Genomic DNA, 23,225 nt, shown 5'->3' with positions numbered 1-23,225 from the left:
CGTCGTCATTACGTAAACAGATGACTACATCGTTAGCATAGGCCGTGCAACAGAATCGGTAGCGATCTATGGACAACCCTACCAAACGTTCTCTTAGTCCACATAGCAAAGATTCCAAGGAAAAGGCGTACAAAATCGCTGATAGAGGGCAACCTTGACGTACGGATCGACCTATTGTTATCGGAGGAGTGAGTCTGCCATTGTACAGTCGTGCTCATAAGTATCCGAAAGACCTGAATTGCATTTCACCTGATTAGCATACAACCGGCATAACGCGGCTATCTAGCAGGTCCTCTAATCGCTTCTTGGAACAGTCGTTTGACTATTGAAAATGGTTCCAACAAGTCACCACTAAAAAACCCAGCTCGGTATCGCAGTAACTCAAGATGTAAAGTAATACCACGATGTTACAAATATCAGGGAACACCTTATCACAGACAAGACTGTCCTTGAGGCTTGTAAGCTCACTTTTACTACAATAAATGACATACCTGAAATGTTACCACTCTCATTATTACGTCAGATAGGTAATGCACGTAGTAAGTTCGTCGGATTCATGATTTCCTCTTCAAAGTAACCTACTGTACTTATTATTTAACACAAAATGACATTAAAAATTTAAGTTTTTCACAAGCAGCTAGTTGAGAATATGTATGAACTTCAAATGACACGACGTACCGTCTCGTTCTGCATAAGGATTCAAACCCAGGTCAGGCAGACTAAGCAAAGATTTCGTGACTGACGCAAACTAACAGTCATTCGTGATTAGGCATACAGAGAGTGTTATAAATCAATTTTAGACAGTATCAGTTAGCAAATGGTTCAAATGGCTCTGAGCACTATGGGACTTAACTACTGTGGTCATCAGCCCCCTAGAACGTAGAACTACTTAAAACCAACTAACCTAAGGACATCAGACAACACCCAGCCATCACGAGGCAGAGAAAAGTTACCAAATATCAACTTAAAATTACATAACGCAAACATTTTTAACGGACGCGAATTCCTACCCAGCATCTCTTGTCCCTGTTAAAGAACTACGAGAGATGTTAAATACTGCTTCTTCAGAAGTAACTTACTAGAAATTCCCTGAGGTAAAGCCTTGTGTTGGATAGGGACTCGAACCGACAACCTAATCAGACTAATATCGGAGCACAACCAACTGTGACATATCGGATTTTCTCGGCAGTAGCTAGATGTTTTAACTGAAATGACGAGACAAAACATTAATTTTTTCCTTCCCAGGACTCAAACACGGCACCTATCGGGGTTATATTCTGGAGAAAACGAACGTTAAATATGGTTTTGTTGCACCAGCGGCGACATGTGAGCATGTTTGAACTAGAAATAATATGACGAAGAGTTGAGAGCTCACAGGGTATAGAGCCCCACACATATCGTTGTTGACTACACACAGAGAGACGTCAGATACCGAATTTTTCTCCACCAGCAGCTCGGAATAACATCTTGAACTTACAGTGATCTCGCAAATAGTTCTGTGTCCCACTGGGAGTCTAAAACGTCAGATATCGTTAGTGTTGACAACGAATGAAAATACATTAAAAATCAAAATTATTATCCACCAGCAGATAGGTGTTCTCATGCTAGAGCTTGATAATACATAATGAAATCTTTAGTTCCGGGGCAGGATTCGAACCCATTCACGCGTAATATGTGGAGATGTTGAGGAATCTGCAGTTTTGGACAAACAGCAAATTGTCGCCGATCTGTATTGTCACGAAGGGATCAAATTCCGCGTTAAGGGCGGACTGAGTTGCATTCTCAGTTCAGAGCCAGTTTTATCGCCGTACAGAAGCTCAGATAAAAGATGGAATATGTGTCCTGTGAGCCTACATAGCATTTGGTTCGTCACTAGAAATAAATGACTGGTATAAGAAAGGTTACTGGTGGTAGAGTTTCTACAGGTCGCCACTCCAGACTTTATTGTGGTTCAACCTAACGTCTGCTTGGCAGCGAAGGAATATCATCTTTAATGTGAATTTCAGACCACATTGCCATTATATCTTCTTCATTCGGTGTAGCCAGAAGAGAACGAAATCTTTCTCTCCCTATTTAAAATCATTGACAGAAGTGGGTATCGAACCCATACCATAGGTATAATAACCTATCATCAGTCCAACAGACCACCCAATCCTCATTTCTCTGACTAATTTTTCTATCGGAACACCGTTGGGCCACACTGCATGAAAATTCTGACACACAGGCTCCCTGTAGTAAATTGCAGCATGTTCAGTAAATTCACTCTGAGCTAGAGTCACTCTACCTAGAGTTTATACTAGACACTCAGCGACTGAGTGTTGGTTGGTTGGTTGTTTGGGGAAGGAGACCAGACAGCGTGGTCATCGGTCTCATCGGTGTACGGAAGGATGGGGAAGGAAGTCGGCCGTGCCCTTTCAGAGGAACCATCCCGGCATTTGCCTGCAGTGATTTAGGGAAATCACCACTAAGTGTAAGGTCAATGAGTCGGATGCGAGTTTTGCAACTGTGAAATACTTTTCTACATTATAGAAGCCGATATTAAATTTGAACTAATATTATGAAAATTTTGAACTTGGATAGCTTAGAATGAAAATCTTTCTGTTTATTTCAAAGGAAAACAATTGATTTTCTAAAACATTGTCTGTCATACACAACTTGAAACAGGTCCTGTCGACCAAATCGTATTGATGAACTGACAGCGACGTATATTGGAAGGCAGTAAGATCTCTTGCCCTTTGGTTTGGGGGGACTCGATTGCCATTTCTAGGAGCAAGTAAATGAAGAAAGGCAGCGCGTTTTTGTTATCAAGTAACGTCTTCATCAATTACTTTAGTTTTAATGTAATCTACGAGTAATTGCTGATGTTTGATACTAACATGAAAAGGATTCCGTAGACAGGGAAAGAACCTGTTCTTCTGAAACTACTTCTATAGTGACCAAAAGGCATTAAATGATCTTCAAGCACATGTGTTCCAGCAGCGGTATGAATAAAATGATAGTAATAATGACGGTAATAAACGAATTATCCGGTAACTACACACTTCACAGGGGATTTTCTCGAACTAAGAAATTTGCTCAGTTTGGGAAAATTAAAAATGTCTTTACTTCGTTCCTATGATGCCTAGAAGAGCCTTTACTTCCTGCTGACATGAGAATAGCATAATCTCCGCGTCTGTAGCTTGCTTCTACTTAACCATTTAATAGACTTGCATTTTTTCCAACGTGACTAATTTTGTAAGCTAAGCACATCATCCGTTTCAGCACACTCTTGAGGCTGGGAAATGTTGCCACAATGGTCTGGTGGAACAAATTATCACAGATGCAATGCGTGGGTTCAGCCATTTACTTTTAAGAGGCAGAAACAGATTTATTTTACCCCTGGTAACCTCAAGAGAAAGACTTTATAATCCATAATCTGCATTAAACATCACGTTCCTTCATTACCAACTGGGCAGAGCCGGTTTACGTTGGGAAATGACATAGCGGAAGTCATGGCAAACAGAAATACAGTCGCCAGTAAACTTACTTACATTAGAAAATTTTATATTATTTGATGAACCGATAGCCATTTAAAGCAACAGGGCTCTTATTTTACTTGTACTTGATTGAACTAGAGACCTTGAAAAATTTGCTGCTGGAATGTGATTCGAATTCGTATAGTTCAATCATTTCGTTCCTTTTCTCAAGACTGCAATCTTCTCTAGGTCTCCTCCAAAGGATGCAGTACAAAAATATTCATAATTTAATTTCAAGCCCTATCAAGTGCACACCCACCTGCTAATGAAAATTAACGTGCATTTTTAATGTCTGTTCATGTGTTGCCAACAATCGCAATAGGTGTCGTTATTTCTGGTCAAACACGCACACATCTTACTGTTGGTGAGTAAGCAACTGATACTTAAGCTAAATTCGTGGATGCGCCGTAGGTGTGCAGTTCGATTGTCACTTAGGAACAAAAGTTTGAATCCTTATTTTAGATTCAAATACCTAGCAGCACGTAAGATAAACCGATACATAACATTTGATTTTTCTTAGTTAACAATCCGATTACGTGTTGGGTTCGTTGTTCCTTTAGTGTTGTTGAAATAATAGTAAACATGAGAGTGAAATTAATCATCAACGATATATGCGAATTCTCTGATGTTATCTATAACAGTCTGACAGTGCATATGCAGTTTATTGATTACATGCATGTAGAAAACTTGTTCTGAGTTAAAGCTGTCAAATAATGTTTGAAGAAGAATAAAATGCCACTACCACAAGACAGCTAATGTAGAAAATACTTTTATAACGTATTTCGGCACGATGCGCTCTCCCTATACACAATACAAAAGCTTCGAGATGCATCTGCTTCCTGGCTGTGTATTAAAGCTGAAAAGAACAAAATGTCACAGAAGTTAGCCCTTTCTCCACATGCGACTATTTTGGGTTGAGAAGTGAAGGGAAGTATGTTCAAATTTCCATTAGATTGGTAACTTCAGCAGACAGCAGAATTTCGTTTTAAAAAAAATAGCAGTAAATGTAACCTAACTCGCGACATTTTATCTACGATGCACGACACTTACCATTACGCTACTACCTGACGCATAGCTACAAGAGCACCAGAGCTGAACAACAATCCCTCTAGAACTTCTGCATCCCAAAGCGCTGCGTGATAATGCAAATGGCCAGGTCTAGACTTCTGACAGAAACAGTTACAGCTTTTCTTTAGCCCTGCACGACGTTTTCTACAAACAGATAGCGAAATAGCATAGCTCAAGTGGAAAGGAACACTTCCTATTTAAATTTCTGCATCCTACACTGTTGGCAGTTGTGAGTAGGTGGCAGTTACGTGATTTTATTTCGGTGATTACAAAATACAGTGGAATGTATGCACTGGGTAGCCGAGGCAGCTAGTTCATGGAGATTCGGTCAACCAAATAAATGAATTTACTGAACAACATGCAATTTACTACAGGGAGCCTGTGTGTCAGAATTTTTATCCAGTGTGGCCCAACGGTGTTACGATAAAAAAATGAGGATTTGGTGGTCTGTTGGACTGCTGGTAGGTTATTATACCTATGGTCTGGGTTCGATACCAACTTCTGTCAATGATTTTAGATAGGGAGAGAAAGAGTCCGTTCTCTTCTGGCTACACCGAATGAAGAAGATATAATGACAGTGTGGTCTGAAATTCACATTAAATATGATATTCCTTCGCTGCCAAGTAGACGTTAGGTTGAACCGCAATAAAGTCTGGAGTGGCGACGTGTACAAACTCTATCACCACTAACCTTTCTTATACCAGTCATTCATTTCTAGTGACGAAACAAACGCTATGTAGGGTCACAGGACACTTATTCCATCTTTTATCTGAGACCGAGCGAGGTGGCGCACTGCTTAGCACACTAGACTCACATTCGGGAGGACGACGGTTCAATTCCGTCTCCAGCCATCCTGGTTTAGGTTTTCCGTGATTTCCCTAAATCGTTTCAGGCAAACGCCGCGATAGTTCTTTTGGTAGTGCACGGCCAAATTTACTTCCCCATCCTTCCCTAACCCGAGCTTGCGCTCCGTCTCTAATGACCTCGTTGTCGATGGGACGTTAAACAACACTAACCTAAACTTTTATCTGAGCTTCTGCATGTCGATAAAATTGGTTCTGAACTGAGAATGCAACTCAGACCGCCGTTAACACGGAATTTGATCCCTTCGTGACAATACAGATCGGCGACAATTTGTTGTTTGTTCAAAAGTGCAGATTCCTCAACATCTCCACATATTACGCGTGAATGGGTTCGAATCCTGCCCCGGAACTAAAGATTTCATTATGTATTATCAAGCTCTTGCATGAGAACACCTATATGCTGGTGGATAATAATTTTGATTTTAATGTGTTTTCATTCGTTGTCAACACTAACGATATCTGACGTTTTTGACTCCCAGTGGCCCACAGAACTATTTGCGGGATCACTGTAAGTTCAAGATGTTATTCCGAGCTGCTATTGGAGAAAAATTCGGTAGCTGACGTCTCTTTGTGTGTAGTCAACAACGATATGTGTGGGGCTCTATTCCCTGTGAGCTCTCAACTCTTCGTCATATTATTTCTAGTTCAAACATGCAACAAAACCATATTTAACGTTCGTCTTCTCTAGAATATAACAGCCATAGGTGCCGTGTTTGAGTCCTGGGAAGGAAAAAATTAATGTTTTGTCTCGTCATTTCAGTTAAAACATCTAGCTACTCCCGAGAAAATCCGATATGTCACAGTTGGTTGTGCTCCGATATCAGTCCGATTAGGTTCTGGGTTCGAGTCCCTGTCCAACACAAGGCTTTATCTCACAGAAGAAGCAATATTTAACAACTCTAGTAGTTCGTTAACAGGGACAAGAGATGCTGGGTATGAATTCGCGTCCGTTAAAAATGTTTGCGTTATGTAATTTTAAGTTGATATTTGGTAACTTTTCTCTGCCTCGTCATATCCCTGTAGCACCATAAAGCCGTGCGGATATTATTATCCCCTCCCCAAGATGCTTGGTCTGGCGACAGAACATATCGGGCAACATTTTTAAGTCGTGCCGCCAAAAGGCGAGTGAAGATTTTCATATCACTGTTAAGGTGGGTGATGGGCCGATAATCACTGATATTGTTGCCACCTTTCGGTTTATGTACAGGAATAATAATTTCTTCCATAAAAACGTCCGGCACAGGTACTTCCGGAGACATCAGTTTCCAACAGATGGAGGTGAAGGTGGACTCTAACAAATCACGGAAGGTGCGATAAAATTACGAGCGGAAGACCGTCAGGTCCCGGGGAGTGTTGGTGGTTCCTGCCCAGATCGCATCGCGGACTTCATCATCAATTACCTCTGACATCAAGTCAATCGCCGCATCTCCTGGGATACCACCGAAGTTGAGCTGTGAGACTTCCTCGATCAGCTCTGGGGAATGTGGAATTGCGGCGTAGAGCTGCTGGTAGTGGGCGTGAAGCACATTCCCTATTGCAGATTTGGCTACGTAGCGACGCCTTTCTTGGTCTTTTAGGACGTGAATCAATTTACGGCGTCGATTGTGGCGTTCTTGGATGATATGGTACATCGACAGATGTTCATGAGGCATGCGAACAGCAGTAAGAGATCGCAATATCGCCTCTTCCAAATGCCTTCGCATGGGATTGGAGATTTGGGCCTTAGCGTGGTTCATCCTCGTATGGCACTCACGGGAGGCTGGCGTCGTGGAGCATTCTCGTAGGATCCTGTAGTAAAAGTCCATAGTGCTCTTTCTCCAGGCGACAACATCTTTGCCATACCGGAACAAAGTTTTGCGAAGAGCAGGTTTTGCACACTGGAACCACCACGATACGGTAGACGGACACGTGGGACGGCGTCTATTACATGTGATCCAAGTGTCTTGTATTAGAAGTCCACAGTCAGGTGAATTAAGAAGTGCCGTGTTCAATTTCCATAAACCACGTCCGTGCCATACTGCCTGTCTTGTGAGAACAAAATCACAGAAGTAAGCCTCACGATATGAGAAAGCAACAGGCCAGATTTCAGCCTGTCGAGTGTGTCGAATTAGGGATCGCGAGATGTAGATGCGATCTAGTCGGCTAGAGGAGTGTGCAGTGTAGTACGTAAAGCCCAAAAGATCCGAGGAGATCACGAATGTAAAATTAGAGAGATTCGAGCGCGCACGGAGGCTTTCAGACAGTCGTTCTTCCCGCGAACCATACTCGACTGGAAAAGAAAAGGGTGGTAATGACAGTGGCACGTAACGTGCCCTCCGCCACACACCGTTGGGTGGCTTGCGGAGTATAGATGTAGATGTAGATGTAGAACATGTCTCCACGTGTCAACAAATTGTAGTCGCGTGACGACTGTTTCCAGAGCTGCTCATGGTGAGTGACGCGGCAATTGATCCTGAGGTCGCTGGGTGCAGTTGAAGTCTCCACCCATGACCCAGTCATCGTGTGGTCCCATAAAAAGGGGTGTAACTTCATTCGCGAAGAAGGCATTGCGTTCACGACATTAGTTGGAGCTCTACGGCGCATAAACGTTGATGATGCGTACACCAAAGAGAGTAAGGGCCATGCCTCTGCCGCTGGGGAGGTATAGGACATATTCGGCAGGAAGACCTTCTCGTAAAATGATTGCAACACCACTACCGGTGTCCGAAGCGGGAGAAAGATGCGCCGTGAAGCCATGTGGTGGTGAAAAATCGGCGACATGCACTTCCTGAAAAAGCGCAATATCTATGTCCGCATCATAAATCATATCGCGGAGCAGTGCTAGTTTGTGGGGCGGACGAAGGTCGCGAGGTTAATCGTTGCGACACGATAATTCTGGTATTGGAGACCCACAGGCACAGGTGGTGCTCCATCTTCAGGAGCGAGAGGTCGTCGATCTTGCCGGTCCGTTGAAGAGGCTGCTATTGCGGAGAGTTTGCGGGCGCGGGCGCAACCGATGGGGGCGTCCCTCATCAGCACCGTCCACCCCAGTCCCTTCGATCTCCACGTCGTCTGCCCAGGACACTCATACTGCGGTAGGACATCGGCTGTGCACATCATCCACGTGGAGAGGAGACGTAGTTTTCGGCTCAGCGGATAGGCTCTCTTCAACGTCGACCTGTGGCGGCGACGGCGCCAGTAAGGAGGGTTGTTCGTTGCCAGTGGTCGCCTGTGGCGGGTCGTTCGCATCAGACTTTTGGTCATCAAAGAGCGGTTCGTCGTCCATCTTCGGGTCTGCATCCCTGGTATCCATCCGTAGAATGGATTCATCAGGGGGTGTACGGCTACGTTTCTTTCTCTTTCGTGGCGACCCTTGTTTTCGAACATGTCGTTCAGAGTTCGATTGCGGGTCGCTTTCGTCTGACTCCGGACCAGTCTGAAGGAAAGCAGAAGCAAGTACCACTCCCGGATCAACGTCCATCTCAGTAGCATTTTCAGTCACCGTGCTGCGAAGATTCGGCAGGTCAGGATCTGACTTCTGTGACACCTCAGAAGGAATGTCAGTAGCGGTTGCATCTACCTGATCAGATGACGTCTACGGAGCAGGAAGACACTGTGTAGAGGTGCTACCTTCCTGGGAAACCGTGGCATATTTGACAGGGATCTGAGTGATCACCGCTGGGGACGCTTCCTCGCCGCCCGGCGTCTTGATCAGGCGGCGTCGCATGCAGGCGGATCAGACGTAGCATTCTTGTCCACAACCCGCAAATGTTCGGGGTTGGCCGTCGTACATGACAATGGCTCGCACCTCGCCAATTTCAGGTATATGTTTTTTCAGTTCAGTTTTGACCTGACGCACACTATTAAGGACATGGTAGGTCGTGAAGGTTTGCCATTTTTCCTTTACGTAACCGATGACGTTACCGTATGGTTGTAACGCAGAGACAACTTCGTCCTTCGGCAGTTCAAAAGGTAGTTCAAACACCTTAATCGTGCGTTGACCGTACTCTGCGAGTTCAAGTGTTCAGTCTCCTGGGTACACGACGTGGAGATCGAAGGGACTGGGATGGACGGTTCTCCAACGTGACCATCAGAGTATTTGAACTTAAGTCCATTGACATGTCGGCGAAGAACATCTTCACACACCTCGGTGTTTGTCATTTTAATATAAACGACACTACTCGTGATCGAAAAACGGATTCCGAGAACGTGGTTAGGATCTAAACGAACTTCTACACGTAGGAACGTTTCAACTTCATGTGCACGTGGTCGCGCATGTTCAGCTGGGAAGCAAACTTTAAGGGTCGCACGGCGGTAAGCGCTCGACATGCTGTTCACGGTGGACGGACACAAGCCTTAAATCTACGACGCGGAAGTAAACAACGCCGGCAGCGGAGCACTGGCCGGCGCGCGGGGCCGTCCTCACGCTCCCACGGCTCAGAGCCGACTGAACTGTTGGGTAGCTGTGTCAAAATCTATTTTTCAGTTTACGTAGGTTGTGTGATTTGTCTCTTTATTTTACAGTACAGCACTTTATAATGACCTGAGCACAAAAGTGCCGTAATATGTAAATGTAATCATAGTATCAATTCAAGCAAACATTTCCTCATTTATAAAGTTCTGTCAGACTGTGAAAGATCTACCGTACGAAGTTATGTTATTACATGACACGATAACAGTGAAATTCTTTCTGAAATGCTGAACCTGCAGCGCGTGGAATATTTCTTAGCATATAATAACTTGTGGCAGACTGGTATTCGAAACTGGATATCGTACTTACAGATTCCATTGGCGTTACTGCTGTCATGTGACGATGATGTGATGCAGTGTCAGTTGTCTCTATCTGATGGACTTTAAAACGCCAGCCGCAGTGGCCGTGCGGTTCTAGGTGCTACAGTCTGGAACCGCGCGACTCCTACTGTCTCAGGTTCGAATCCTACCTCGGGAATGGATGTGCGTGATGTCATTAGGTTAGTTAAGTTTAAGTAGTTCTAAGTTCTAGGGGACTGATGACCTCAGATGTTAAGTCCCATAGTGCTTAGGGCCATTTGAACCATTTTTTTACTTTAAAACAAAGATTACCTGTTGACCGCTTCGAAGGGCAATCTGAAAATTATTTTCACATTTTTATAGGTTTACTCTCCAAACGATGGAATATTCTGATAGAATAATGCTAGGTCCCACAGGTCAAATCGGTTTAGTGATTTTCCCTCTGAATTTCATATAACTTCTTAATTCCGGGATAATTTTTACAAACCAAACAGAGCGTTTACAAGAGCGAGATGGCACAGCGTTTAAGGTATTTGAGTCGTGTTCGGAAAGAGTAGCAGTGAGACCATGTCTACTCATTTTGTTGTAGGTTTTTCGTCATTTTCCTGACATCTAAAGGAGAGTGACAAGATGATTCATACACAGACCCAGAAGATTATTTCTTGCCTCATAGTTCTCCAATTCGTTCTTAACCTTCGTCTCTAATGACCCCAGAGTCAGTAGGATAAAAAAAACTAAACCTACTTCTTCGTATTTCTATGGTGGCGTCTTTTTGTGCCTGGTGTCCTCCTGTAGCTATCAGTACTTTCGGTCTGCGCCTCTACTGAGTTGTTTCTGTGACTCGTTAAATCAGCGGACATTCGTGGGCTAGAGAGAGTCCTGGACAAAGTTAAAGTACTTTACGGGTTATAAGTCGGACCAATCTACAAGGTGCCTGAGAACGCTAACGACAAACTTTCAGAAGTGGTCCAGGAATTTATGTTGAGTGGTTTGACGTAAGGAACCTGTAACTGCTAAGATCCTTTACAATGTAACTGCTTTTTGCGGAAAACTAGGACGAAACAATTCTTAAAATCTCCTTGATATTTACGAGAAGCGTTTCCTGAGTGTTACCACGCGAAATTCATGCCATTATCCGTCACCAAAGTCCTTAGGGTGACAACTACTATAGCATTGGTGGCCATTGAACAAAATACGATCTCACCGAATATCGGGTCACATTTATGATTGGATTCAGGACTTACTTGCATACAGAACTAAACACTTTTCTCGTGTTTGAACATAATCGACACATTGAAAGGTAATTTCTGTTGTACTCCAAGGAAGTGTGATGGGGACGTTACTGTCCGCTGAGGATGTAGGTGCCATTAAGAAGGTAGCGACATCAGAAGACAGTAAAGAATTGCAGGAAGACATGAAGAGGATCGATGATAGCTACAAGGACTGGCTGTTGTCCCGAACGTACTGCGAACAGATAGGCGAAGAAATCCACTACTGTTTGATTTCACTGTTGACGACAAATCAATGGAAACAGTAAATTACGTAGGATTAACCACCCGGAGCGAACTAACCTGTAATGACCAAATACAAAGAAAGAAATTTAGGAAGATCAGGTGCACGACAGAGAATCTTCAGGAAATTTAGTTGCTCCACGAAAGAAGTGGTTTGAAAAACGTATTCTCGGCTGAGTCTAAAGTATTACCATTACCTCGTTGGATAAGTAGCAGAGGTAGAGGGGATTCAACGAAGAGCGGCACGTTTCGTCACGGGGCAGTTTAAACACAAGTGGCTGCGCTTTAAGGGAGACGTTGTGGAGACTTACTATTGAAATGCCGAGAGAATATGTTTCGAGAAAAGTCGAACAACTTATTACTTCCTCTCATATATTTCTTGCGAAATGACCATAAAGACAAAAATCATCAGAAATCAGAGCTAATACGGAACTTAACCTACAGCCATTATTCCCACGTATCATTCACGGAAGGAACAGGTTCAAATGGCTCTGAGCACTATGGGACTCAACTGCTGTGGCCATCAGTCCCCTAGAACTTAGAACTACTTAAACCTAACTAACCTAAGGACATCACACACAGCCATGTCCGAGGCAGGATTCGAACCTGTGACCGTAGCAGTCCCACGGTTCCGGACTGCGCGCCTAGAACAGCGAGACCACCGCGGCCGGCGATGGAACAGGGAAGGGGTAAAGTAGAAATACCGATCACCATACATTGTAAGATGGCGTGCAGAGCATAGATGCAGATGTAGAACAAAAATAATTTTATGCCTGACAGATAACAGTGACCAACCAGTGTTTCCAAATGGCAACCAATGACGCTTCACAAGGTTCTCCACGTACCTACAAAACAGCCCACTCGGCGATCACGCGGAGCTAGAGAAGGAACGACCCTTGGCTGGTGGTCTACCCCTACCAGTCGAATCACGGAAACATTTACGGAGGTATAGCTAGAGTTACGCAGTGCAGAAACCAACCTGCAGGCGCTGCTCGTCGGAGGTGAGCGGCGCGCCGTCACGCTGCCAGGAGAGCGTGGGCAGCGGCGAGCCCGCGGCCTCGCACTGCGCCGACCAGGCGGCGCCCGGCCGCAGCGTGCCGCCTGCGAATGTCGCCACCAGCACCGGTGCCACGTCTGCAACACACCACAGGCCGCAGCCCGTCTCATTTCTCACCTGATGCAAGGAGCTTGTTTGTTTGTTGACTTGTCTATCGTTTTCAGCCATTTATCTACAATTTTACACTACTGGCCATTAAAAGTGCTACACCACGAAGACAATGTGCTACAGACGCGGAACTTAACAGACAGGAAGAAGATGCAGTGATATGCAAATGATTAGCTTTTCAGAGCATTCACACAAGATGATCGCCGGTGGCGACACCTAAAACGTGCTGACACGAGCAAAGTTTCCAACCGATTTCTCATACACAAACAGCAGTTGACCGGCGTTGCCTGGTGAAACGTTGTTGTGATGCCTCGTGTAAGGAGGAGAAATGCGTACCGCCACGTTTCCGACTTTGATAAAGGTCGGGTTGTAGCCTATCGCGATTGCGGTTTATCGTATTGCGACACTGCTGCATGCGTTGGTCGAGATCCAATGACTGTTAGCAAAATATGGAATCCGTGGGTTCAGGAGGGTAATACGGAACGCCGTGCTGGATCTCAACGGCCTCGTATCACTAGCAGTCGAGATGACAGTCATCTTATCCGCATGGCTGTAAAGGATCGCGCAGCCACTTCTCGATCCCTGAGTCAACAGATGGGGACGTTTGCAAGACAACAACCATCTGCACGAACAGTTCGTCGACGTTTGCAGCAGCATAGACTATCAGCTCGGAGACCATGGCTGCGGTTACCCTTGACGCTGCATCACAGACAGGAGCGCCTGGGACGGTGTACTCAATGACGAACCTGGGTGCACGAATAGCAAAACGTCATTTTTTCGGATGAATCCAGGTTCTGTTTACAGCATCATGATGGTCGCATCCGTATTTGGCGACATCGCGGTGAACGCACATTGGAAGCATGTATTCGTCATCGCCACACTGGCGTATCACCCGGCGTGATGGCATGGAGTGCCATTGGTTACACGTCTCGGCCTCCTCTTGTTCGCATTGACGGTACTTTGAACAGTGGACGTTGCATTTCAGATGTGTTATAACCCGTGGCTTTACCCTTCATCCGATCCCTGTGAAACTCTATATTTCAGCAGGATAATGCACGACCGCATGTTGCAGGTCCTGTACGGGCCTTTCTGGATACAGAAAATGTTCGACTGCTGCCCGGGCCAGCACATTCTCCAGATCTCACAGCAACTGAAAACGTCTGTTCAATGGTGGCCGAGCAGTTGGCTCGTTACAATATGCTAGTCACTACTCTTGATGAACTGTGGTATCGTTTGAAGCTGCATCGGCAGCCGTACCTGTACACGCCAGTGAAGCTCTGTTTGACTCAATGCCAAGGCGTACCAAGGCCGTTATTACGGCCAGAGGTGGTTGTTCTGGGTACTGATTTCTCAGTATCTATGCACCCAAATTGCGTGAAAATGTAATCACATGTCAGTTCTAGTATAATATATTTGTCCAATGAATACCTGTTTATCATCTGTATTTCTTCTTGGTGTAGCAATTTTAATGGCCAGTAGTGTATTAATATTTCTTTATCTATACACATACTGACGCAAAAAAACTTCACACCAAAAGTAAATTAATGTAGAGTAATGAAGTTTGGCGAATAAATTTATCTAAGAAACATACACTCCTGGAAATTGAAATAAGAACACCGTGAATTCATTGTCCCAGGAAGGGGAAACTTTATTGACACATTCCTGGGGTCAGATACATCACATGATCACACTGACAGAACCACAGGCACATAGACACAGGCAACAGAGCATGCACAATGTCGGTACTAGTACAGTGTATATCCACCTTTCGCAGCAATGCAGGCTGCTATTCTCCCATGGAGACGATCGTAGAGATGCTGGATGTAGTCCTGTGGAACGGCTTGCCATGCCATTTCCACCTGGCGCCTCAATTGGACCAGCGTTCGTGCTGGACGTGCAGACCGCATGAAACGACGCTTCATCCAGTCCCAAACATGCTCAATGGGGGACAGATCCGGAGATCTTGATGGCGAGGGTAGTTGCCTTACACCTTCTAGAGCACGTTGGGTGGCACGGGATACATGCGGACGTGCATTGTCCTGTTGGAACAGCAAGTTCCCTTGCCGGTCTAGGAATGGTAGAACGATGGGTTCGATGACGGTTTGGATGTACCATGCACTATTCAGTGTCCCCTCGACGATCACCAGAGGTGTACGGCCAGTGTAGGAGATCGCTCCCCACACCATGATGCCGGGTGTTGGCCCTGTGTGCCTCGGTCGTATGCAGTCCTAATTGTGGCGCTCACCTGCACGGCGCCAAACACGCATACGACCATCATTGGCACCAAGGCAGAAGCGACTCTCATCGCTGAAGACGACACGTCTCCATTCGTCCCTCCATTCACGCCTGTCGCGACACCGTTGGAGGCGGGCTGCACGATGTTGGGGCGTGAGCGGAAGACGGCCTAACGTTGTGCGGGACCGTAGCCCAGCTTCATGGAGACGGTTGCGAATGGTCCTCGCCGATACCCCAGGAGCAACAGTGTCCCTAATTTGCTGGGAAGTGGCGGTGCGGTCCCCTACGGCACTGCGTAGGGTCCTACGGTCTTGGCGTGCATCCGTGCGTCGCTGCGGTCCGGTCCCAGGTCGACGGGCACGTGCACCTTCCGCCGACCACTGGCGACTACATCGATGTACTGTGGAGACCTCACGCCCCACGTATTGAGCAATTCGGCGGTACGTCCACCCGGCTTCCCGCATGCCCACTATACGCCCTCACTCAAAGTCCGTCAACTACACATACGGTTCACGTCCACGCTGTCGCGGCATGCTACCAGTGTTAAAGACTGCGATGGAGCTCCGTATGCCAAGGCAAACTGGCTGACACTGACGGCGGCGGTGCACAAATGCTGCGCAGCTAGCGCCATTCGACGGCCAACACCGCGGTTCCTGGTGTGTCCGCTGTGCCGTGCGTGTGATCATTGCTTGTACAGCCCTCTCGCAGTGTCCGGAGCAAGTATGGTGGGTCTGACACACCGGTATCAATGTGTTCTTTTTTCCATTTCCAGGAGTGTATTTAAGTGATTCACACTACAAGATCACAGGGTAATGTAAGGGCGAAATAAGCCAATGCAAATGTAAGATGCTCTCACCGCAACTAAATGCAAGCATGCAAATATGCATGCATTGTGTATTACAGGTGCCAAGTGTCTGATTATGGGGCTGAGTTCCATGCTTGCTACGTTCATCAGTCAATACAGGGACGATTAATGTTGTCTGTGGATGCCGCTGGAGTTGTCGTCCGATGATGTCCCACATGTGCTCCATCGAAGACAGATCTAATGATCAAGAAGGTGAGGGCAAAATGTCGACACTCTGAGGAGTATGTTGGGTTACAACAACGGATTGAGGGCGACCTTTATCCGATTGGGAAATACTCCCTGGAATGTTGTTCATCAGGTCGAATCACCAGATTGACGAACAATTTTTGTGGGCAGGATGCTTGGAATAATCACGAGGGTGCTCCTGCTGTCATAAGAAATTCAACACCAGACCATAACTGCAGGTGTGTCCAGTGCCAAGATAAAATTTAATAAGCTATATTTTTCAGATCAAATGAAAGGAGACTGCGCCGAGAGGCACAAGCTCTGACCATAAAGGAAGCTCCCCAATATACGTAGTGGTAACATCGAGTGGAAACCTATAAAAGAAATCGAACATTAAAGAGATTTTGTGTCGAAAGAGCCAGCAGATGGAAATATCCCGAACGGCTATTATAGAAGGTCAGCCTCGACTTAGAACGGCATGTTTCAAATGGCTCTAAGCACTATGGGACTTAGAACTACTTAAACCTAACTAATCTAAGGACATCACACACATCCATGGCCAAGGCAGGATTTGAACCTTTGACCGTAGCAGCAGCGCGGTTCCGAACTGAAGCGCCTAGAGCCTCTCGGCCACAATGGCCTGCTTAGAACGGCATATAAGCAAGAGATTCTGAGAGAGGATTCAGGGAGAGCAGTAGTGGTCGCTTTGAGGAGCCACCGCGTAACTACGCCAGGCAGCAGCAGAAGGATGCAGAAGTAATATTCTCAGCGAGAAGTCGGTGATCAGATCTGGTGACACGCAGATCAGCTGCAAGATAAGTAATCATTATCTATTCTGGGGAATAGCTTTGAACATAGACGATCTCTCTTTGTCTCAAGGAATAGATAGCATTTGTAGTTTCGTAATTAAAAAGAATAATTTACGAAATAGTAATTGTCTCTTGTAAGGTTAGGAGAGTGGCCTGTTGATAACAACAAATTGAGACTGACATTTATTAAACAAGGGGTTAGGAACTGGTACCTCTTTCACAAGTTATCAAAGAGATAATAAATAAATTACTTAAATAAACACTGAACTCTTCAGCATGCCATCCTGCCATTAATCCTAACAGATTACCACTGCAATCAATAACCACAGTTTTACCTCGGATAGCTTTCTCCCTCTCATCTTCGACAACAAAGGTGGACACCCCATGAACGCTCAGATTGTAGTCAACGTTCCTACTGCACTACAAAACTGTGCTGGTACGCGACATAAAATATATGGTGTCAGATGCGAGGTGGTTTGTCAGATATTTGATAGTTGATTAATTAGTTGGTGGGTAAGAATTGATGAATGAGGAATTAAGTGGATAGTTGAACATAAGAAGCAGGAAAACAGGCAATTGCAGTAGTGTCCCAGAATCTCGCCGCAAGAAGAAGAAGCCATTTACGAGCAGCAGAGCTCAAAATTCCGGAGAGCCTAGCAGACGACACGAGCAGCGACGCCCAAACACAGCAGTTCAACAGAACAAAAAGAAGATCCAGCCAACAAAACAGGCAAGCCAACGCGACGAATTAATATTAAGGTCCTTTGAACTTGTAACAGGATGACGTCCTCCAGTAGCGATAATATTGGTATAAGTGTCAAGGATGCGGTAGTATTGATTCCGAAAACGTTCGATGGGATAAGAGGGAATTGCAAGAGTTCATAGAACGAATTTTATGAGTGAATTTCTTAAACAGACTTGTAAGCTCATGCAAATAACTCAGTTAAGGACTACACCAGCACACCCCGAAGGAAATGGAAAAGCCGAGCGATTCCACAGAACATTTGAGCGGCAAACACGGCAATTGGGATGTCTGATTAGCGTACTTGGTAAATTGCTACAATGCCAAAATGCACAGCTCAATTGGCCTAAGTCCATATGAGATCGTCTACGGAAGAAGAATGCATTCACCCTTGGACTTTGCACGATCGACTACCGGAATCAGCAATGAACACGTACGGGATCTAGCACACAAGCTAAAGGAGGCATGGAGGGGAGTGAAACAGCGAAATCATCAATCCTTTCTTCAGCAAGCAAGACAACACGACTACCAAGCAGCAGTGCCACAGTATCAAGTTGGAGATTTTGTGTACCTGAGCAACGTGGTGCTAAAGAAGAGTGAAGTCAAAAAGTTTAAAAAGTTTTGGAAAGGACCAATCATGCAACGGCATTTCTGGGTAGATTTCCTGTAGTACTGCAAGACGACGAGGACCGACCAAGAGGGAGGCCTGATGTTCTCAACCCAGGAAGCGAGAATCACGAGCTCGCAGTGCAGACTTCGAGGCCGAGGCATCGCCACGTTCCGAGCGATCCTGTTCCAGACACCCCTACAACCTGCGTAAACGTGTGTAGTGTGTGATAGTGCAATGCATGTGTTTATTTCAACCATGTTCTTATGTGAATGTGTTGTGAAAATTTAGTACTGAAGCTATTGCACGATTGTACAGTGAAATTAAACCTTTTATTCCACAGGTTACCACAAGAAACTCATTTATTTAATTTTTATTGTTAACTCTAGTATTTAGAACTAATTGACCATGTTAATTTTTATTCTAATGTTTTCTATGATAGCGTATTCTACTAATTCTGTAGTAATAGTACCACAGAGTACAGGTGTTTTGTTTGAACCACGATCAGACATGGTAGTTTCAACAAGTAATACAAAACTTGTCCTCAAGTACAATCTGAGTGAAATCCAGCAACAGTTCTATTCTGTAAAGAAGCAAATTGATGTAATTCGTTCTGTTAAGGGTAATGATATAATTTTGGAAATGGGTACATCTTGGTATAATAACTGGATCACAGACAAAATGCAGGTAGACTCTACATTTGCTAATTATGAACAAGAGATTTACTGTTTTTTAAAGCTTTTGCCACACAAAACTTTAATTAGGCGTAAATGTGCCTGGTTTGATTTTGGTACTTTAACTAGTCGGGTTTTCTGGAAGTTAAAGGCAGAATATTAGGTCTTGAACAACAGTCCAGTACAGATTCAACTAACCTCTCTAATGAAATTATCGTATTAAAGAATATGCAAAGAACCATTACTAACCACACAGTTTTCATTGAACAGATTGTAAAGCAATTTATCTCACATTTCCACATAATTCGTAATGAAATGAACGCAGATATCAAAGAACTATTCCAAGGATTAAATGCTGTGAGTGCACACTTAGATTTAAACGCTCTCTTTCTTTGAGGATTACTGATAGTTTATCAAATGCTAGAATTTGTCTTTTGTCAACAGCATTTGTCATGTATGAAATTGTCATCCTGAATGCACGCTTCTCCGTAATAAACGTTACTGTGTCTGCAAATGATATACATGTTGCAATGCCTTCTGATGCCACAAATGGCGAAATAGATTCATAAGGCCCAGGAGGTCGTTTTGAGCCACCTATGGTTCTCTTTTTCTCTGGGGAGAGTGATGTAAGAGTCTAAGGGTTGCACGCGGCCGTACAGTACGTAACATGCGCTCGCCACCCAGCCCATCTGGAATGCTGACAACCTGCTTGGTCAGTACACGTGTGTCCGGCCGGAATGCGACGCAGAGAGTATGGCACTGGATCCTGTCCGCAGCGCGCAGCATTAACTAGCGTGGCCTCGGGCATGAATATGTCTCTTTTCTTAGCTCACCATGGAGCCTTTCGATACGACCGTAATTAGCCGGTGTTAGGATGTCAGACACAGTGATGATGGGTACGCGTAGCGTGCGTGTTTTATAATCCGCCTTTGTTAATAAAACTGTTTAAACTTGCTTCTCGGTGTTCGCGTATTGCTGTACCTCGCGACCCACCGCTTACAAATCCTGTCAAAATATTTCACCTAATCATCATGCGGGGCAACAACACAAACTACCCCCATTATAAATCGAAACATGTTAATATCAGTTTAGGACCTGATACAGAATTCATGTCGGAAAAAAATAAAAATACATGGCGGTGTACAAAGCGTGTTACAGCAGAACAAAAAGTATCAGACAACAAAACAGGGACCCTCCCTTGCGACTGATTGTCTGTCTCCTACAGTACAGGAGCTGAAACTTTATACTGGTCTGTGTAGGTGACCTCGATCACTGAGTGAATCAATACTCGTGTATTTAATAGGATTGCCACATATACTCGATGTCGGCATTGAGATGGTATTTGTTTTCGATTTATAGGAAGGGAGAGATAATTATAGTAAAAATATTATCGAGTTCTCTGTCAGATGAAGTTAGCAGAGGTTTTATAGTTTGCACTTTTTTATTCTCCGTTGGATGCTACAAAATAACGATGATAGAATGTTTGCATGACAGAAGTTACAGCAGCCTGAGCAATGCAGATTTCCTTTGGACTGTAGTACCTGTATGTAGTTTGGAAATGCATTGCAACGCAGTAGAGAAATCCTCATCCTTCTTCCAGTTCCTGTCTGATGTGGAGTCTTCCTAGCTTTCCCAATAAGAAACACCACCGTAACTGTTCGTACTGTCTTTTATACTACCTCGTGTTGTATGAGAAAGCTTCATTTTGGCGCTGACCTTATAGATCGTACACCGTTAGTCACCGCTGTCGCAACATGTTGCCATTTCCACCAAGTGGTCAAAAAAGATGGTCCTGTCGCATTAACTCAGCTCAGCCTACTTCTCCACGGGGGTGCAGAGGATGGTAGATATAGCACTCTCCGACTTGTATTCTGTTTCGAGTTAAATTGGGACGGTCACATGGACGAAGCTGCAGGGACGGCGGGGCAGAGACTGAGGAAGAGTTACAACATGCAGAGGGACTATTTTCGCTGTAGCAGATAGTTTCGGAAAAGGTGAGTCGTTCGAGATATGAGTGTGGCATGAAAAGATTCACAAGTGACTGTAAGCCCCGGCCGCGGTGGTCTCGCGGTTCTAGGCGCGCAGTCCGGAACCGTGCGACTGCTACTGTCGCAGGTTCGAATCCTGCCTCGGGCATGGATGTGTGTGTTGTCCTTAAGTTAGTTAGGTTTAAGTAGTTCTAAGTTCTAGGGGACTGATGACCACAGCAGTTGAGTCCCATAGTGCTCAGAGCCATTTGAACCATTTTTTTGAGTGTAATAATTAAAAGGCGTCTCCATAAGATCTGACGCAAGTATGTGGTTGACTGGAAAGACTTGATTCCAAATCGAAGACAGCATTTCTACCAGAAATCGTAACGCTATCAGCTACTCTTGTGTGTGCCTGTAGAACCAAGACCGCTTTTTATGCAGGGTGACGATAACACAGCAGCTGTGATCATATTTTTATTAGCGTAATCCTTATGTGAAATGTATGATGCTGGCGGTAGAATCCTTCTGTCGTCAGCTTCAAATGTCGGTTCAGAATAGTTTTTCTCGAAAAGGACAATGTTTTCCCTCCAGGAATTCCCATTTGAACTACCTGGTGAGTGTAATCCGACTAGCCGAGCGGTTCTAGGCGCTTCAAAAGATCGGTCAAATGGCTCTGTCACTATGGGACTTAACTTCTGAGGTCTTCACTCCCCTAGGACTTAGAACTACTTGAACCTAACTAACCTAAGGACATCACACACATCCATGCCCGAGGCAGGATTCGAACCTGCGACCGTAGCGGTCGCACGATTCCAGACTGTAGCGCGTAGAACCGCTTGGCCACCCCGGTCGGCTAGGCGCTTCAGTTTGTAACCGTGCGACTGCTACGGTCGCAGGTTCGAATCCTGCCTCGGGCATGGATGTGTATGATGTCCTTAGGTTAGTTACGTTCAAGTCGTTCTAAGTTCTAGGGGACTGATGACCTCAGATGTTAAGTCCCATAGTGCTCAGACCCATTTTTCTTGTGATCCAACTACTAAAAAAAGAAAAATTACTCGCCATGTAAAGTGACTCTCATGATCAATTTAATTAATTAACGTATCGATTTGATATGAGTAATATGCCGCCTGGTGGCTGAAGGCGATGGCAAGGGCACCACGGATTCTTGACGTTGCGTTTTCTTTCGTTGCGACGATTTTTTTTTTTTTTTTTTTGATTATGGGACTTAACTGCTAAGGTCATCCGTCCCTAAGCTTACACAATACTTAACCTAAATTATCCTAAGGACAAACACACCCACCCATGCCCGAGGGAGGACTCGAACCTCCTCCGGAACCAGGCGCACGATATTTTTTAACATTTTGATCTCCCACTTCAACAGGGAGACATAACCATAGTGATACAATCACATGCATTACCGTATTTATAAGATGATACGTAGTATAATCCTATTTACAAATTATGTGTGCCGTTATCTTACGTGAGAGTCCGAAAGTGAGGAGGCGTCCTGTTACAGTGGTAGATCTTAGCACTCCATCATGAGCCAAAAGCGAGTTTAATATTCTAACCCTGCGATGAAGAACGTCAGAGATAAGCAAAGATATTCTCTACTTGTTGAAAGAATACTTAGAGGGAATATAGCCTATACTGTAGTCTTGTACAGGATTTTCACAACACGTGACGATACTTTAGCAACGTGATACCGTGTGTATTATCCGAAACTCCTATAAACGGGGTGAATCTACATTTCGTGTAAGAAATTCGGGTGTATGGTCAACAACATTGCTGCCTCGGGTTGGGTAAACCTGATTTTTTAAACTGGTTGTTCTAGGTCGGTGTCGAATTTTTTAGAACTACTGTATACGTTCAAGCTGCAGTTGCTAGTTTCGCAGTGTACAGGGGCCTCCTGCAAGGGTGGTCACGAGCAGTCGGCAACGCTAAGTAATGGATTAGCTCAGCCTGTGACATGTACAAAAAATATGTCTACCTGTCTGATCTTCCCCGCGGCGGCGAGGGCTCGCGTGTACCAAGTGTGCTGGACTCTGTATTGCAATGGTATTTGCCGTTGTCTCTATTCTATCACGCAGTAGAGCCTTCCTCCCTCCTTCAGAATGTAGTGATCAGAACCATTTTAGGAAGTCTATTGTACTTTTAAAAATCCAATAGTGACGTCAATCTCTTGACTGATAAATTGACTGTTTCCGATAGTTGTATTGCGTGCACATTCGGTATGAACGGTCATGGTCGTCGTAGATGTGGGTCTCTCGCTCCCAATCGGCGCGGTCGG

The 23,225-nt window shown here is 44.9% G+C and overlaps 1 protein-coding gene across 1 annotated transcript in view; it reads right to left on the bottom strand.

Annotated features, from left to right (window-relative positions):
- LOC126298116 (Down syndrome cell adhesion molecule-like protein Dscam2) overlaps positions 1–23,225 on the bottom strand; it is a 337,586-nt gene that overhangs the window by 223,930 nt on the left and 90,431 nt on the right. The window contains exon 3 of the mRNA XM_049989436.1: positions 12,686–12,840. Coding sequence (XP_049845393.1) covers positions 12,686–12,840 — 155 coding nt within the window. The remainder of the gene's footprint in view (positions 1–12,685; positions 12,841–23,225) is intronic.

Source organism: Schistocerca gregaria, chromosome X (assembly GCF_023897955.1).
Source record: "Schistocerca gregaria isolate iqSchGreg1 chromosome X, iqSchGreg1.2, whole genome shotgun sequence".
In the NCBI taxonomy this organism is placed as follows: Eukaryota; Metazoa; Arthropoda; class Insecta; order Orthoptera; family Acrididae; genus Schistocerca; species Schistocerca gregaria.
The sequence above is the reverse complement of the archived record's forward strand: the minus strand, read 5'-3'. Positions and strand labels throughout refer to the sequence as shown.